The sequence below is a fragment of the Procambarus clarkii genome, chromosome 8 (genome assembly GCF_040958095.1).
Source record: "Procambarus clarkii isolate CNS0578487 chromosome 8, FALCON_Pclarkii_2.0, whole genome shotgun sequence".
NCBI lineage: Eukaryota > Metazoa > Arthropoda > Malacostraca > Decapoda > Cambaridae > Procambarus > Procambarus clarkii.
Window position 1 is genome coordinate 7,071,119 of NC_091157.1, and position 18,157 is coordinate 7,089,275.

The following is an 18,157-nucleotide window of genomic DNA, read 5'->3' on the forward strand; positions in this document are numbered from 1 at the left end:
CTACTTCACTCTAGTTTCTTCTGCCCTAGTTCCCAATTAGGTCTTCCTTCCCTACTCTGCCCCCTCACTCCCTCCCTTCCTCCTCTCTCTCCCCTCACTCTCCCCCAGCCCCTCTCTCCATTCTTGACCTGCAGACTCACCTCCCACCCCGAGCAGGTGAGGTGACGCTCGAGTAGGCTGTGCTGAAGCTTGAAGGGGCTACGTCAAGCTGATCTCCCCTTCACCTTAAGGTGGCGGGCTACAGCAGCACCACCACCAATAGCAGCAGGTGGCGGGCCCGCACGTGGTGCACCCGGAGGCATCACGTGTTTCACCTAGATACACTCCCACCACGTGGTCCATCCGCCCCACACACGTGGTCCATCCTCCCCACACACGTGGTCCACAGAGTTGCCCGCCCCCTCCCTACGGGATCCACCCCACAGCCCTTCCCACCATTTAGTCCCCCCCCCCCCAGAAATTGTATTAAAAAACATATTTTCAGGTAAGCAAGACGGATGAGGCGGCGGCAGGTGTTGTAAAGTGGCTTTGGCTGGCCGCGGTTGGTGGCCACGGTACCATCACGCCTTGATATCCAGGCGCACTGGTGCGGCCCGGGCCGCTCTCATGTGTGGCTGATATGGGAGGTTTTGTTGTTGGGTGGGGGGGGGAGGTTTTGTTGTTGGGGGCTGCCAAGAGATTTTGTTGTTGGGGAGCTTGCCGGAAGGTTTTGTAGCTGCAGTATGCATCAAGTTCATGATCTCCACTAAGAAAGACAACAAGGACACGTCCCTGCACCATGGAAGATCTCCCACGTAGTGCAAAGTACATTGCCCCAAGCCAGATGGATGCTCTGCTCACAAAGTGTTCCCACACAGACTCTCTACACTGATGGTTCCTTCACTGTTGCCGCCGGAAGTGCAGTTGTCGAGAGAACTAGTGATGGTTCTTGTTCCGAGTTGGCAGCACATGTAAATAACTGAGCCTCAACTCTTCTGTGAATTGATTGCCATTGTCCTTGAGTGCAAGGAAAATGACAATAGACTAGTGTCGTTCTCTCTTCACCCCTTGACACGTTAATGGTATCTAACAGTGTCAGTTCTGATTGCACTCAACTCAAGACATAACAGTGACGTGCTTGTGTCTGAAGCATGAAAGAAATATATTAAAATAACGGATGATAGTCATTCTGTCTCCTATTGATCCCATCCCATATTGGCCTCTGAATACATGATAGAACTGATGAGCTAGGCACAACACGTGCTCTTAAAGAGGGAGTTGATTACCATCTTTGATTGCCTTTGAGCAGCCTGAGGGCAGTAATATATCGAGAACTCCAACAAATTTGATTAGACGTGAGACCGTGAATTGTACGGACCAACCGGGCTGTGGTGGATATGTAGGCCTGCGGGCTGCTCCAAGCAACAGCCTGTTGAACCAAGCTCTCACAAGTCAAGCCTGGTCTCGGGCTGGGCTTGGGGAGTAGAAGAACTTCCAAAACCCCATCAAGCAGGTACTCTAGATGTTTCATCGTGACACACGTACATGTGTGTGTCATCCTGAAAGGTCAGCAGACTTAGGCATCACTGCTGCTAGGCACAGGCTCGGCTACAGGCTGGTAGGATGCACAGCCTGCTGAAGGTCTCTCCAAGTCGTTTCAACACTCTCCTTCTACACATAAGGGACGTAAATAGCTGACTTCTCACGGTTTTCAAAAGAGAACTTCATAAACACCTCTAAAGGATACCCAATCAACCAGCTTATGGTTCATACGTCAGGTTGCGAGCAACAGCAGCGTCCAACAGCCTGGTTGACCAGACCACTAACCTGGAGGTCTGGTCCGAGACGGGGCCGTGGGGACGTTGATCCCCCGAACAACAATAGGTAGTTATCAGGTAGCTTTGCCAGCATAACTATTTACATACATTACATGGCTGTGTAAATGAATGTAGAAAAAATGTACACATTTAGAAACATTCTTACCACAACTGTTCAAGAAATGTTTCTTTCATTTATAATGTGAGAGCAGAAATCTTAGCCAATTACATCTAGTTTGAGAACTGTACGAAGTGCATGCAGGCAATTTGTAACCTTTCCTCCACCGCCCCCGGTATGGGCGCCGGGTGCATGATAGGCAGATTAGTATTTATGTAACTAGCTCACTACAGATGTCAATTTTTTGGCTTCAAGATCATTGGGGGTCCAGTATTTAAACCCAATTATGTAACAACCCGTTTTGCCATTCGCCCGCAGGAAGCGTATGGGACACATAATGAACTAAACGACGGACTCATTGCGTTACGGCCTCTTGGAGTTATTGTGAAGTGTTTTGATAGTAAACAGTTGGCTGGTATTAGCAAATTATGTAATAAGCTCATCAGTGCTGTAACTTACTTAGCTAAATGAATTTTGGGGTTCAGTTCCTTAACCCATTGTGGGCTTCTGTAACCTTCACTACCACTCCTCCCTGCTACCCCCCCCCCCTCTTTCTTCGCTATTACTTACCCTTCTCTCCTCGCTACTAGTTCCCCCTCTCTCACACACACCACAGCACCACAACTGCTCAAAAAAGCAAAAGGTTATGGCCAATTATTTCTCTTCTTCCCCCCCCCCATCCTCCCTCGGCCACTCTACATCCTCCCTTCAGAGCCTTGTCAACACCCCTTCTCTCCCCTCCCTCTTCCCTCCCTCTCTACCCTCCTCCTCCCTCTCCCTCCTCCCACAATTATGATTATGACATAGCTACAAAAAGTACTCTATAAACAGGAGAGGCTGTGAACAACGGGGTAGAGGTGGTGGTGCAGGCAGTCATCCCCTGGCCAGGCTTTGATCTTGTCTCTCATTTACAGGCCAAACCTCGTGTGCTAATTAGGTTCATGCTCCTTACCCCCTCCCCCCGTCCCATCCCAAAATCCTTATCCTATCTTGAGGTTATCTTGATGATTTCGGGGCTTTTTTTTAGTGTCCCTGCGGCCCGGTCCTCGACCAGGCCTCCACCCCCAGGAAGCAGCCCGTGACAGCTGACTAACACCCAGGTACCTATTTTACTGCTAGGTAATAGGGGCATAGGGTGCAAGAAACTCTGCCCATTGTTTCTCGCCGGCGCCCGGGATCGAACCCGGGACCACAGGATCACAAGTCCAGTGTGCTGTCCGCTCGGCCGACCGGCTCCCTCTGACCCCTTCCAAGTGCTATATAGTCGTAATGGCTTGGCGCTTTCCCGCTGATAGTTCCCTTCGTTACATACGTTTTGTATGTCGGTACAGCGAAGGCCTCTCGTCTTGCAGGGTACACGTTTGAGCCCCGATGATCCAAGTGGTTGGGCTACGTTCCTTATTCCCGGCCTCGTATCCCAGTTTTGCTTGTCCTGATATCCCAGCTCGCTATCCTCATATTCCTCCCAAGTGTTAGACAGCCGTACTGATGTAGAACGTTAAGTGTGAGGACAGGTTGTTCGGGTTGTTGTGTATTTATGGGTTCTTAAGTATCCCACTGCACCATGATCAGGTGTACTCACCTAATTGTGCTTGCGGGGGTTGAGCTCTGGCTCTTTGGTCCCGCCTCTCAACTGTATCACAACTGGTGTGATGGGTGGCAGGTGCCTGGGGCGTGTGGAGCTGCTCTCGCGTGGTCTTCAAAAACACAGAGTAAAAGGCGGGGGTAGAAATAGCCTAAGCTACTCTATCCCTTTGAGATGTATTTCTTTATCTCAATAAACATACTTGAACTTGACCTCTGTACCCTCTGTCTTCACTCTTCCCACCTGGAAGTGGAGTCGAGACTGAACCTGACACAAAGGTCTGGTGAATATTTATGTCTACGCGGCATCAATAATCTCCATGTTACGGCGCCGGGTAAATTATTATGTTACCTGTGTAAGTCTTGTGTTGACGGCCACGAAAGCGCTCATTTTTTTTTTTTGCATTTATATTTCACAAGTTTATATATAATAATATGCATACCACTGAAATTTATATATTTAAAATTTATATTTCTCAAATCAACAGTAATGTCAATGACCTTTCATAGTGTTAAATATTGTAGTCATAATGCCACTAAAATATCCCACACGTGACTCACTCAATAACACAGGAGAGGAGGAGCGCCACTGAAATTTTGTTCTTCTCTTTAGCGCATTCTGAAGAGTCCGGTAGGACCAGAGGCAGGAAAGGAGAGAGAAATACTCCAAGCTCTTCTATCCTTCTGGGATGTGTGTTATCTAGATACCTGCTTGATGGGGTTCTGGGAGTTCTACTCTCAAAGCTCGGCCTGGGGCCAAGCTTGACTAGTGAGAGCTTGGTCTAACGGGCTGTTGTTTGGGGCGGCTCACAGGCCCATAGACCAACCGGGCTGTAGTGGATATATCTCAATACACTTGAAACAGTGAAGGAGAGGGGAGGGAGGGAGATGAGGGTTAGGGAGGTACACATAATACAACTATCAATACAATCCTTAAAGTTAGAATGGACATACAGCCCAGGAAAATAATTAATACGTGAAGGTTTTTATTATAGCGCAGCTGACACAACGATTCGTGAATGACGGGTCCTCTTGAGTATTTTACTCTACTCTAGTCCTAGAGTAGAGGTACACTACTCTAGTCCTAGAGTAGAGGTACACTACTCTAGTCCTAGAGTAGAGGTACACTACTCTAGTCCTAGAGTAGAGGTACACTACTCTAGTCCTAGAGTCGAGGTACACTACTCTAGTCCTACAGTATTTAACAAACCCGTGTAAACAAACGACTATGCTTGAATTCCATCTTTGTCATTGCATACTAGTATACAACAGGTTGCTATTTTCTGTTGCACAGGTGACGAGATCTTGGCGGTGAATGGCAAGACGCTCTCTGGCCTGAGTCACGCAGAGGCCATCGCGGTCTTCAGGTCCATCCGCGCCGGCAAGGTGATCATGCACGTGGGCCGCAGGACCTCCTCCAGCACAAGGTCAGTCCTCTAAGACCATTTATGACCTTGCTTCTCTGGTGTGTATAACGTGCTGTAAGACCCCCTCTTATCCCTTTGTTTACACTAGCTTACGCGACTATTTTTGTTTGCAAACTTTAATTTTACAAAGGTCAGAAGGGCTGCAAGCCTCAGTTTGTTGTTTTGGTTCTGTGGCGTGACCCTGGCGTGGTGCTGCAGGGAAGGGTGCTCCTCACCCTAGCAAGGCCTTCATCTCTGTTTTGCTTACGAGGTTAGCTAGGAATGTTGAACTTTGAACCCGATTACAAATACTACACTTTATTAAGGGATGGTTAACAGAATGGCATATATATATATATATATATATATATATATATATATATATATATATATATATATATATATATATATATATATATATAATATGTAACAGTGGTGCTATCCTCTTATCAGTGGTGGTGTTAAGGGTGATAGTGATGTTAACAAATGCGTTTTCTGTTTCAGGTCTTCAAAGTCAAAATCTTGTGACGAGTTGGACAAGATGGAATAGAAGAAACACTGCAGTAGTCTCCAGGACGTGTTCCTGACGTGTCCCTGACGGCTGGGACGAGGGTATCCCCTGCCGCCTCAGATCTTACACTCAAGATACCTGCCAGATGTTTTGTATTACTAAACACTTAACAAAGTGTCGAGTGTGTCCATTGTGTGGCTAACCAAGTATAGAGCCAAAAAAACAGTAGTCACCACGAAGACTGTCAAGCGGTTCGACTAAAAATGTTGACTTAGGTGGAATTGTCACTGAAAAACGGACGAAACAGTATTATCTTCTGGAGTGAAATAGCGTTGGGTTTTGTATGGAAGGAGAGTGTCGAAGAGTCCAACCTCTCGCAGTTGTCACCCTATATAGTGTGTTCTGACGACCTGTGTGACTATGCACACAGTAAAGTTTAAACAATCGATATTAAAGGGTGAGGTTCATAACGCAGGCTTTTGAACGTTATACTTACTGAGAGACTTGTGACGTGCTGTTGACTTATTCTTGATACTGCACTAGAAGCACCAAGAATCTGAGCCAATAGTGTGTGTGGGGTTGCCTTTAAGGAAGTGATGTGGTCAGTGAACCAATACAGCGGATTGTACAGTGAAGGTCTGACTCTTGAGGTGAAATGGAAGAGGTTGCACCAAAGGGACAATTTGTTGGTGGAAGTCTCAGCATCATCCCAAGTAGAGGAGAGTGGGACATGGACCGTCCCTTTTTTGGTTTTGAGCCGGGTGGAAATCTGTAAAAGGAATGGTTGTGGTCAACCAGGCACATGTACCCAACTTAAATGTACAGGGCTACTTATCAATGTTGAGAGGTACGCACACATACTGGTAGTCGCCTGGATGTAGCGGGCTACTTGTCAAAGTATTTCGTATACATCCGATTTTAAACAGTCGTATTTTGGACGTAGTAAAGGAGACCCAAAGTCTTTCCTGAGCATTTTCATGTAGTTTCTGACATGAGAGATCACCTTTCCAGTAAGTGTTCTCAATTAACCTTTCAGGGATCTCAACATCCATATGTACTTGCCTACTTGTGACACTTATTCCAAGTTGCTTCCTAGTCATTCCAGTATATGTACTCGCCTATTCATACTTAATTGCATCATACTTAAGAGTTCATCTTTCCAGCATATGTACTTGCCTCTCTGTTTTTGTCCATTAGTATTTCTCATACCATTCCAGATATTTTCCCAAACAATTCCTAATTATTTCAGAGTGTGAGTGCAAGAATGAGAGTGAGAGCAAGTGTAGGTGAACCTGAGTGTTCTCGCCTAGTTGTGCTTGCAGGGGATCAAGCTTCAGCTCTCTGGTCCACCGTTTTAGCTGCGAATCTATTAGTGTACAGGTTCTCAAGCATACTGAGCTCTATCATATCTACATTTGAAACTGTGTATGGAGTCAGCCTCCACCACATCACTTCTTAATGCCCTTCATTTATTAACTACTCTGAAACTGAAAAAAGTTCTTTCTAATGTCTGTGTTGCTCATTTGGGAACACGGCTTCCACCTGTCCCGTAGTGCGAATACCACCCTTGGGGACGACTGTTTGAAATCGGATGTATACAAAATGCTATGACGTGTATATCCACTCTCGACTGATAAGTAGCCTGATACATCTTGGTGAGCTACCCGGGTCCAGCTGACCGCAACCATTCCAGATTACCACCCAGCTCCAAACCTAAAAAAGGACGGTCTACGTCGCACTTTCCTCTACTTTTCCCATGGACAACAGATACTTGTAGAAATGTAAATAGCTCGACCTTGTTCTTTTGCGAGGCAGCAAGCCATGTTCTGAAAATTGACAAATATTTCTTAGGTAAGTGAAGGTATGAACAACTGAATTAGTTTTCAAATTGTATGGTAGTGAAAAATAATTTGTACAGGTTCGATTCCCCACTGCAGGACAGAGACGTTTGGGAAACATATCCTTTCACCTGATACTGCTGTTCATCTAGCAGTAGTAGTTGGCTAACAGTTGTGGTTACGACTAACTTGGGGAAGGTTAGTCGTTCGCCTAGGGAAGAGGGGGCAAGTGTTGGGGACCTCGTTAAAAGTAACAAGCTTCCTGTCCCTGAGAATAAGAGTTTATGTACCAGGTGAATCCCTTCTCTCGTGTGTGTCGACAGGTGTATTCCTGCCTTGTGTATGTGTGGAGATGGGTATATTCCTGGCTTCGTGCGCGCGTGTGTGTGTAGGCGGGTGTATGCCTGTGTTAGGGTGGTACAACATTAAAGTTAATATATTTTGTTTAATCTAGAAGTTGCTGGCATAAGTACAATATAGTTACTTAACTTCCAATTAAGTTCCTCTTGCGCACACACACATACACACTATAATTATAGTCTTTCTTTTCCCGACAGTTGAGAGACGGGACCAAAGAGCCAAAGCTCAACCCCGCAAGCACAACTAGGTGAATACGTGCGCGAGCACACGTGTACACACACACGAGAGATGTACAGACGTTAATTGTGCACCTTCTTCTCTTCACTTTATTCCATATATTTTTGTTACCCAATTTTGGTTCTAGTCTTCTTTATTATCAACTGTTGTCGTTTTGTAAAATAAAATTTCTGTTGAGCCTCTTTCATGTTTTATTTTTTTAATTTTCCTGATCAAAAAAATCCCTCGTGACAAAAATTTATGAGGTATGAGATTAAAATTGATTCACTATTAGTATGTGAATCAAATACTAATCATAGACTATATGAAGGAGAACAGTGGGTGTCAAAAAGCTAGCTGCGTGATGCTAAAAATCCTCGTCACACAGGATTGGTGAGTCATACAGAGGCATGTGATCAGTAGTCTGCGCTGCCAGACTCGATGCATTATGAGGATATCAACACAAGAGTGAATAAGGCAGCAGTGATATTAAAAGTCCCCATCTCGTAGGATGGTTAGTCATATATATATGTTGGTCTCGATAAACTCTTGAGCAAAAGGCATGAAGGAATGGCGGTCATATCCGGAGGACTAAATCACTTTGAAGGGCGGGCAGGTGACGGGTGGAGTGGGGAAGGAAGACAGGAATGGGAGGGTGGGCGGGGAAGCTGACAGAACCGATGAAGCTGTTGACAGCTTCCCTCCCCATTAAGGACGGTGAGCTCATCATATGAGACGGGACACCAGGCGGTCCCCGAGCCCTTCCTCCCTGGAACCTGTGTTACAGCGGCTTGCTCACCACGTCACGTGAGCCCTTAGACGCAGCTGGCTCACTACGTCACGTGAGCCCCTAGACGCAGCTGGCTCACTGTCACGTGAGCCCCTAGAAGCAGCTGGCTCACTACGTCACGTGAGCCCCTAGAAGCAGCTGGCTCACTACGTCACGTGAGCCCCTAGACGCAGCTGGCTCACCACGTCACGTGAGCCCCTAGACGCAGCTGGCTCACTACGTCACGTGAGCCCTAGACGCAGCTGGCTCACCACGTCACGTGAGCCCCTAGACGCAGCTGGCTCACCACGTCACGTGAGCCCCTAGACGCAGCTGGGTGCGTGGGATGGAGAGAGCAGGAAGCCCTGGCTGTGAGGAAGGAATTAAGGAGGGATTAGCGACGGTCGGACAGTAAGAAGTAACCGCCAGACGACATAACAGCTGCCGGAGTGGGCTCCAGGTGGGCCGTAATGCTCAGGAATGTACAGGACCAACCCGTCCTAATAGCACGTCGCATTTTGACGTATAATTTACTCAAGGTCAAAAACTGTCGTTCTTAAAAATGGCAGCGGCTCGCGAAATTGACAATGTCCCGTTTTCTGCCCGTGGGTTCTTTGGTAGGTTAGGATAGGGCACTTTAGTACAACAGATGTTAAACGCTCGCGAGAACAGGCTGACCGGACAACTAGGTGTCGGGGGTCGGCATTTACCGACGAATTGGTCCTTGTCTACCTTGAGGCGGTTCCGGGAATTTGCGTCTCCTAGGCCTGGTTTTCGGCTCCTGGTTGACGGTCTTTACTTGTTGATGATTTATAGGGTTTTTCTATTTCCCGGGTGATTGCCTGAGTAAATATAATCTCACAAACCTTTGGTCGCCGCTGTACGCAGTCCGACTTACGAACAGCCTAGTAGATCTAACGCTTTTTGAACGTGTTTATCCATTTTACTCTTGAACGCAGAAGTCTGTTGGTAAAGTCTCTAAAACTGGAAGGCATTGACAGGTTTCAGATACTTAATTACAGAACAGCCTGTAATCGTGCTTACTGCAACTCTACTTCTCAATTGGGTTAATTTCCACAGCTTATATGCAGCCTAGTCTCCACAGCTTATATGCGGCCTAGTCTCCACAGCTTATATGCAGCCTAGTCTCCACAGCTTATATGCAGCCTAGTCTCCACAGCTTATATGCAGCCTAGTCTCCACAGCTTATATGCAGCCTAGTCTCCACAGCTTATATGCAGCCTAGTCTCCACAGCTTATATGCAGCCTAGTCTCCACAGCTTATATGCAGCCTAGTCTCCACAGCTTATATGCAGCCTAGTCTCCACAGCTTATATGCAGCCTAGTCTCCACAGCTTATATGCAGCCTAGTCTCCACAGCTTATATGCAGCCTAGTCTCCACAGCTTATATGCAGCCTAGTCTCCACAGCTTATATGCAGCCTAGTCTCCACAGCTTATATGCAGCCTAGTCTCCACAGCTTATATGCAGCCTAGTCTCCACAGCTTATATGCAGCCTAGTCTCCACAGCTTATATGCAGCCTAGTCTCCACAGCTTATATGCAGCCTAGTCTCCACAGCTTATATGCAGCCTAGTCTCCACAGCTTATATGCAGCCTAGTCTCCACAGCTTATATGCAGCCTAGTTTCGTGAGGAGAGACTGTTGTGTACACTTGGAACTTCTCTCACTTCAGTATTTTCCACATGTATATAATCTTTCGTGTTTACATTTGAGATATGTTAAGCGGTAACTGTAATTTATTGCCTATATCCCGACAGTAAACGGTGTGGAGGTCAGTAGTTAATGTGCAGTAATAAGTTACAAAAGTGTCTTTAAGAATGCCATAATTGGTTTGACATTTGTGTTAACTATTCTTGTTGCCCCAGCCCGTGCTCAGGCCAGGCTCGTTAAAGCAGCGGCCGTCCCCCAGGACGTATTCAACGATTTTAACATAGTGTTTATTAATAATAGGTTTGTTATATATAATTTAATATTATTATTCATTAAAGTTCTGGGAATAACTAGGCGTAGGTCAGGTTAGATTAGGTGTTTAGGTTCTGTTGGCAATTATTTGTAGTACGTAGGTGAAGCACTTCAACCAGTCCTCAGACCAAGTCCATTACATCCAGTGGTCGACCCCATAGACGCATTCATAATTTTTTACATTCTCTTCATTCAGAACAGGAATGTTTTCAAATATAAATTAATATTATAATATAGTAGCATATTGTACATATATAGGCATAGGTTAGGTTAGGTGTTTAGGTTCCGTTGGTGATTATTTGTATTTCTAGTACGTGAATGAAGCATTTACAGCGTTGTGGTTCGAACAAAATTCGTCAGTGAAGCACTTGTTTCGGAAGTGTTCAAACGTCATCAGTTGTGAGTCGTGTGTGAACTGTTTTTCATTCATAAACGGGGTTTGGCGGGTGCATGGAATCACTTTTGGGTCTTTGTTTGGAGAACGGGCTGGCATTTCAGCCCGTCCTCTAAACAAAGATCCAAAAGTGATTCCATGCACCCGCCAAACCCCCTGTTTATGAATGAAAAGCGGTTTACACACGACTCGCAACTGCTGACGTTCGAACATATCCGGAACAAGTGCTTCACTGACGAATTTTGTTCGAATCACAACGCTATAAATGCTTCACCCACGCACTACAAATACAAATAATCGCCAACAGAACCTAAACACCTAACCTAACCTAACCTATGCCTATATATGCACAATATGCTATTATATTATAATATTAATTTATACTTGAGAAAATTCCCGTTTTGAATGAACAGCATGTTAAAATTTATGAATGCGTCTGTGGGGTCGACCGCTGGATGTAATGGACTTGAGTCGAGGACGGGTTGGGCATTTACAGGTTACAGTTCGAGCAGAAGTCGTCAGCGAAGCCCTGTTCGAACGTCATCAGTTGTGAGTCGCGTGTAAACATTTTTATTCATAAACGAGGCATATGGCAGCTGCGTTAACGAGCAGTTGGCCTTTGTTGATGAGGACTGCCTGTGTTATTCAGCCCATCATTCTCCTAGAACAGCGGGTCCCAACCAGGAATTCGTGGAATGTTATCTGATGGGTCGTAGAAACAAAATTCAGAGATCTAGTATATCTGAATCATCGAGAACTGGCAAATGGTGAGGATCCTCATTAGGTACTTTGTCAAATTTTATAAATGTGGGAGGAGGAACACGCAGGGCTTTTGAGTATTAAAAAATATAGCTTGTGAGTCCAAAAAGCTTGTGAAGTACTGGCCTAGTAGTTATGGCAGTCGTTTAATTGCGTTCTGTAAAATGTAAGGTCTTCTGACATGATTCCTCCGAGGTCTTTTATGTTACTCTTTCACTAAATAGGTCTTTTATGTTACTCTTTCACTCAATACTCTTGTTTGACGGTATTTTGTATGCTTCGTGCACGTTGTGTGGTGTCAACGGTGGCCTCTGTGGATCTCTGACATTGTTAAGACCAAGGCTGAGTGTGGTGAGAGAAACCTGACAGGCTCAACGCCAGACGTGTCTCTGTTAAGGCTAATATAGCTGAAAGGAATATTGCCAGACTGTTTTGGAGGGAACTTGTGGTGAGGCGTCTTACAAAACAAGCTAGAGACTCGTTTTCTGTGGTTATATTTGACCAAATGGGAGACAATTGAAGGTGATCTTAATTGGTGATGATGCTGGAGGTTGAACTGGGTAACAGGTTAGTGGTTGCCGTGACGGGGTTTATGAAGGTAACTTTACCATATGTTAGTACGAAGGCAGTAAACATGCGTGTATGAGTAATATATATATATTATATAATATATATATATATATATATATATATATATATATATATATATATATATATATATATATATATATATATATAATATTACATTATTATTATTATACACACACATGATGCCACTGAACTGTTGGAATAGATGAAACAGTCAATAGGATTGAAGCCAACGCCGCTCCGCTCATGTGGCGTTGAACTCACTGATGTTTTGACAGCTGAAGGGAGAAGAGAGGAGGATCTCTACCGTTCCTGGCCACTATCCCACTTGAGTGCAGTAGGGTCTAAACACTCGCCTCGTGCACACACACAAACATATATATATATATATATATATATATATATATATATATATATATATATATATATATATATATATATATATATATATATATATATATATATATATTATATATATTATATTATATAATTACCTAAAACCCTGATAATAGTAAAAATATTTATGTTGAACGATTCATTTTGTAATTATCTTCGACCTTTCTTCTACATTGGTTCTCTCGCTGTGTTTTGGGGAACTTAAAACACTCGTCGCTAGATGGCAACAGACGGACGGACTAACAATCAGTCAGACGGGTTGCATGAGTGAAAAGTACTTTACACACGCAGCCCGTCCTCACCAACAAAGACCAAATGCTCGCTAATCGACACGCCAAACCCCCTGTTTATGACTGAATAGCGGTTTACACAAGACTCACAACTGATGACGTCCGAACACTTCCGGAACAAGTGCTTCGCTCACGTCCTCTTTTCAACCAACAATTCAGCCCGTCCTCCAAACAAAGATCCAAAAGTGATTCCATGCACCCGCCAAGCCTCCTGTTTATGAATAAAAAACGGTTTACACACGACTCACAACTGATGACATCCGAACACTTCCGGAAAAAGTGCTTCGCTCACGTCGTCTGTTCGAACCACAGTTCTATAAATGCTTCACCCACGAACTTATAAATACAAATAATTACCAACAGAACCTAAACACCTAACCTAACGTAGCCTACGCCAAACTATACATACAATTTTTATGTATAAGAATGTTAATTTATATACGAGACCAAACAAACTTTTAATACACAGTATGTTAAATTTTATTAATGCATCTGGGGAGAACGGCCGCTGCTTTAACCAGCCTGTTGTGAGGACGGGTTGTGCTTTAAATGCTTCACCCACGAACTTATAAATACAAATAATTGCCAACAGAACCTAAACACCTAACCTAACCTATGCCTAAATATACGTAGAATTTTTATGTATAATAATATTAACTTATATATGAGAAAAATTTTTTAATACGCAGTATGTTAAACTTTATTAATGCATCTGGGGAGAACGGCCGCTGCTTTAACCAGCCTAGTGTGAGGACGGGTTGAAATACTTTACCCACGTGCTTCAAATATAAATAATCGCCAACAACCTAAACACCTAACCTATGTCTAACATGGAGTGACACACTACTCACAAATGATTACATTCGAACTTTTCTTGAATGCCAACCTAACATAGCCTAATCTATACCTAACTATACACATCATTTTAATACAAAATAATATAATTTCAACCTTAGATAACATCTATATTTACTTCCGTTTTGCACATCCGAGTGGTGCTACCACTCAGAGAAACAACCAAGTCTAGTAAATACAGAGATCCGGATCACCACTACAATTTTGTCCCCATTGCCTCGGAGACACTTGGTTTCTGGGGTAAAAGTGCCACTAGTGTTGTGAAGGATCCGGGTTCTAAGCTAATTGAAACAATAAGAGACCCTAGAGCCCCCAGCTTCCTCTTTCAGCGCCTCAACTTGGCAATACAGAGAGGGGAAGCGCACACTGCATCTATGGTTCCTGCCCGCCATCTGAGGAGCTGGAGGAACTCGACATCCTGTGACAATTAGCCTTTGTACCTTGCATGTAATCACTGTTGTAACTGACTTTGTCCCATGAACTAGTATTCCTTTTTATTTCATTATTTTCATTTAATTATTTTTAATAATAACAATTTGTATGTGAGAAAATGTCGCTTTTGAATTTACAGTGCGTAAAAATGGATGAATGCGTCTTAATTTTAGGTCGGCCGCCGTTGGAACAAGCCTAAGCTTAGGATGGGTTACCAACATGCTACTAATACAATCAATTACCAACAGAACCAAAACACTTAATCTGACCTATCCTAGGCCTAATTGTACACAAGATTATCAATATATATTAACAATTTAAATATGAAAATATAGTCTTTGTTTATACCGATATATGGTCAGTTTAGGAATCAAAAAGCATGTTTAATATACGGTGTTATGCTTCTGAACATTAGGCTATGATTCCCTAATGTTGTTGTAAGTTGGTTTGATCACGAGTACATTGGTTTGATCACGAGTACATTGGTTTGATCACGAGTACATTGGTTTGATCACGAGTACATTGGTTTGATCACGAGTAAATTGGTTTGATCACGAGTAAGTTGGTTTGATCACGAATAAGTTGGTTATATTACAATGAGTAAGTTGGTTCCGAGATTATATATATATTATTTATGTATTTATTTAAATCGGTGATTAATATAATAAACGAAGAATAATAATATAATATAGTCCCCCCAGACAGGGATCAGTGTGAGAGTTGACCGCGTCCGTCGCTAGATGGCAGTATGCTGGTGACGCCTGGCACAGGACACACACGCCACACATTCCCCAGCTTGACGAACTTTCCTGTCTTGTCTGGCGTCAGCGCCTTACTGCAAGCAACACTATGTAACACACATCAAAATATACGCCGAGAGGTGCAGCCAGCTCCTCGGTGTGTATACACTGAGAGGTTACTTTAGTCGTGATCTTTTCTTGAGAATACTTGCAGGGTAGTCGGTAAGGTCTTTAATTAAGTGAAGTTTGGAATTGGTACCATTTCCGCGGGTGATTGTTCTACAGCCGTCAGCACCGTATTAAAGGCCACAATTCGTGGCTAGAGACGCGACTTCCTTAACCCTGGTTATAGCCATTTCGGTGAGTACGAATTTTCTTTGGTCCAGAGACCGGATTCATCACGCAGTTATACATCGACTTTATGCACCTCTACAGCCTTTCTCACGCTTTAGCGGCTTTGTTTACATTGAATAGTTTGCGAGCATCGAAACTACTCGGTCAAATTTTGTTATTGTTATAAACAGGCTCCTGGTGCTTCGGAGCTCATAAATTGTTTAACAATGTACATCGTTAATCAATTTACATGTTTGTAAGTATTTGTGTAGTTGGCAGATGAATCTGGTCTAGTTGGGGCTCCAAATATGTTCGTCAGTTGATAATGAACCAGTTTTTATCATCAATACATATTTTATATGTAACGCGTATTAAATATGTGGTTTTTATGAAACTGCAAAAATCATCTTATAAATACTGTCAATGTTAACTGCTATTCCTTTAAACTCAAAGAAGCCAAGAGTCGACATGCTTTTCCATACCAAATATGTTGCCGATAGAAATGGTTCACCCATAAATGAAGTTGTGAAGTATTTTAGGAATTAAGAGGGCTGCGTACCAAATTATTCATAGGAAAGTTAAATTGTGAAGCCTAACCCAATGAATTCTCTATAGGTAAAATGTAGCCCAAGATTTTGAATATTTGCTGCATTCTAAGAGTGATTACTACATAGACACTTCCATCTTGATTTGTCTGTGATGTAAGGTTAAAGCCTATCCTTACAACACGTGTTATGATCGTGACAGCAGCGCACTGACCGACTAACAAGTATTCGTTATTCTTGAACGTACTCTAAGATTAAAGCAAAAGTATATCCATCGATAAATGGGGTACATTTAGGTGTAAATGTCGTCTTCAGACACACCACTAGGCACTCGATGCGATTCTCTCCCTAACAATGGTTAAACCACTAGAGAGTTAAGTAAGGTTTCACAAGAGGCTTTATTTTAATTACTGTTTGTTCCTGCTGACGGAAGTGTTCAAAAGTACGGGCTTGTAGATGCTCCAACGGGCAATAGGAAAATCATTCGGTGATCTCATTGTGTTCATATCTATATATGTTCATCTCTATCCATCCCTTTCATTATTTCTTCACATATCTTGTTTTATCCTTTTCTATGTAAATCTATTTACATATAGAAAAACAGAATTTTGTATCTGTCCATCTCTTTCTAATTACCTTTTATAGCGTAATTACCCGGCCCCTTTATTACGCGAACGCATACTCCATAGGACGCGAACGCATACTCCATAGGACGCGAACGCATACTCCATAGGACGAGTGATTATGAGAACGCACAGTCAGGTTAATCCGCACTTGGGTGAAAGCACACCTCGCAGAACGCTCACCCAGGAGAATGCGCACCCTGAAGAACGCTCACCCATGAGAACGTACACCCTAAAGAACGCCCCGAAGGTTCACCATAAAGCGCTGCCCCTCACACCTCACGGGTGAGGGAATGACAGGCCGCGCGCCGGCGTAAAGCGTCATAACACACAGCACTGGTCCATTCACTCGACGTTGTGAAACATATCAGGCGGGAGAAATGGGCGTGTCCTGATGTGTTCGTGGTTTCAGGTCGGGTATATTAGTATCAAACTGCCTCGTACACGGAGTAGCAATCATCGCAGGTGTAACAATGTGATTATTAGCTGTCGTACGTACCCAGGCTTTTTTTTTATTGCACCCCTTTATTCACTGATTTATGTAGAACAATGGTACAATCTCTGCAATGTTTGCTTCTGGTGCCCTACAGCGGGGGTGGATTTCCGTCATTGTCTTTCCCATCCTGGCACTTTCCACTTATATTTCGAAAGAGAATAACGGGTGCCAAGAACATAATTTTCCAAGCGTAGAAAACGAAAGTTCTTCCGTGGAAAGGGAACATAGTTACAGTGGATATTTATTCCCGTCTCGCCTTACCCCCCCCCCCCCCACCCTACTGTCAGACAGGAACTGACCTCGAGCTTCCTGTCGGGGCTAGACGGGGACCCTTCCTCCACCTGTCCGCTTCCGCCCTGTCAAGCCTTTCAATTCCGGATCCAAGGGCGACCCTTTGATCTGGTTACGGCTTAGTACCCAATGGACACAATATCCAGGAGCGGTGTATCGGCTTGTATCGTCCCCCCCCCCCCTTCCCAAAAGATCGAATTACTGGCCTTCCCCACGACACCAGTTGCCTAACTCCCAGGTACCTATTTACTGCTAGGTGAACAGGTGCATTGGGTGAAAGGAAACGAGCCCATCCATTTACGTCCCTTCGGGGAATTGAACTCAGGATCCCCGATTGTGAGTCGGGAATACAGTCACTGTTACTACACGGTGCTTGAAGCCACACTTCATTTGCATTTCGTGGTCAGAAAAGTCGCACGGTATTGACCTTAAGCCACTACGGGCTCGCCATAGTCTGTGCTACTTGGAACTTTTTGTTCTAGGTAGCGAATCTTAAACAACTTAAACAGGTATTGACCCTGGGAACTGTGCGCACGCACGCACAGGGGTCTCGTGGTTGGGTGGACAGCGCGATGGGGTCGTTGTCCTAAGCGACCCGGGTTCGATCCCCGGCACAGGCAGACACAAATGGTCAGAATTTCTTTCACCCTGATGCCCCTGTTACCTAGCAGTAAATAGTTACCTAGGAGTCAGACAGGTATTACGGGCTGCATCCTGGTGATGGGTGTGTGTAGGGAGGGGGGGGGGTTAGTTAGTAACAGTTGATCGATTGACAGAGGCGAGTCGAAAGATTAGAGCTCAACCCCCACAAGCACAACTAGATGAATACAAC

The 18,157-nt window shown here is 44.2% G+C and overlaps 2 protein-coding genes across 4 annotated transcripts in view; both read left to right on the forward strand.

Moving 5' to 3' along the window:
• The window catches only part of LOC123759591 (uncharacterized), a 32,673-nt gene extending 24,641 nt beyond the window's left edge, over positions 1-8,032 (forward strand). The window contains exons 5-6 of the mRNA XM_045744701.2: positions 4,793-4,925; positions 5,409-8,032. Coding sequence (XP_045600657.2) covers positions 4,793-4,925; positions 5,409-5,454 — 179 coding nt within the window. The 3' untranslated portion in view covers positions 5,455-8,032. The remainder of the gene's footprint in view (positions 1-4,792; positions 4,926-5,408) is intronic.
• Positions 8,033-15,173: 7,141 nt separating this feature from the next.
• LOC123759588 (maternal embryonic leucine zipper kinase) overlaps positions 15,174-18,157 on the forward strand; it is a 134,955-nt gene continuing 131,971 nt past the window's right edge. Inside the window, exon 1 of one of the 3 annotated variants that reach the window (XM_069316756.1) lies at positions 15,174-15,194. The gene's annotated coding sequence lies outside the window, so the exon portion shown is untranslated. Of the gene's footprint in view, positions 15,195-15,238; positions 15,398-18,157 lie in introns of those variants that run through there. The other 2 variants (XM_069316743.1, XM_069316734.1) reach the window with 2 other exon arrangements.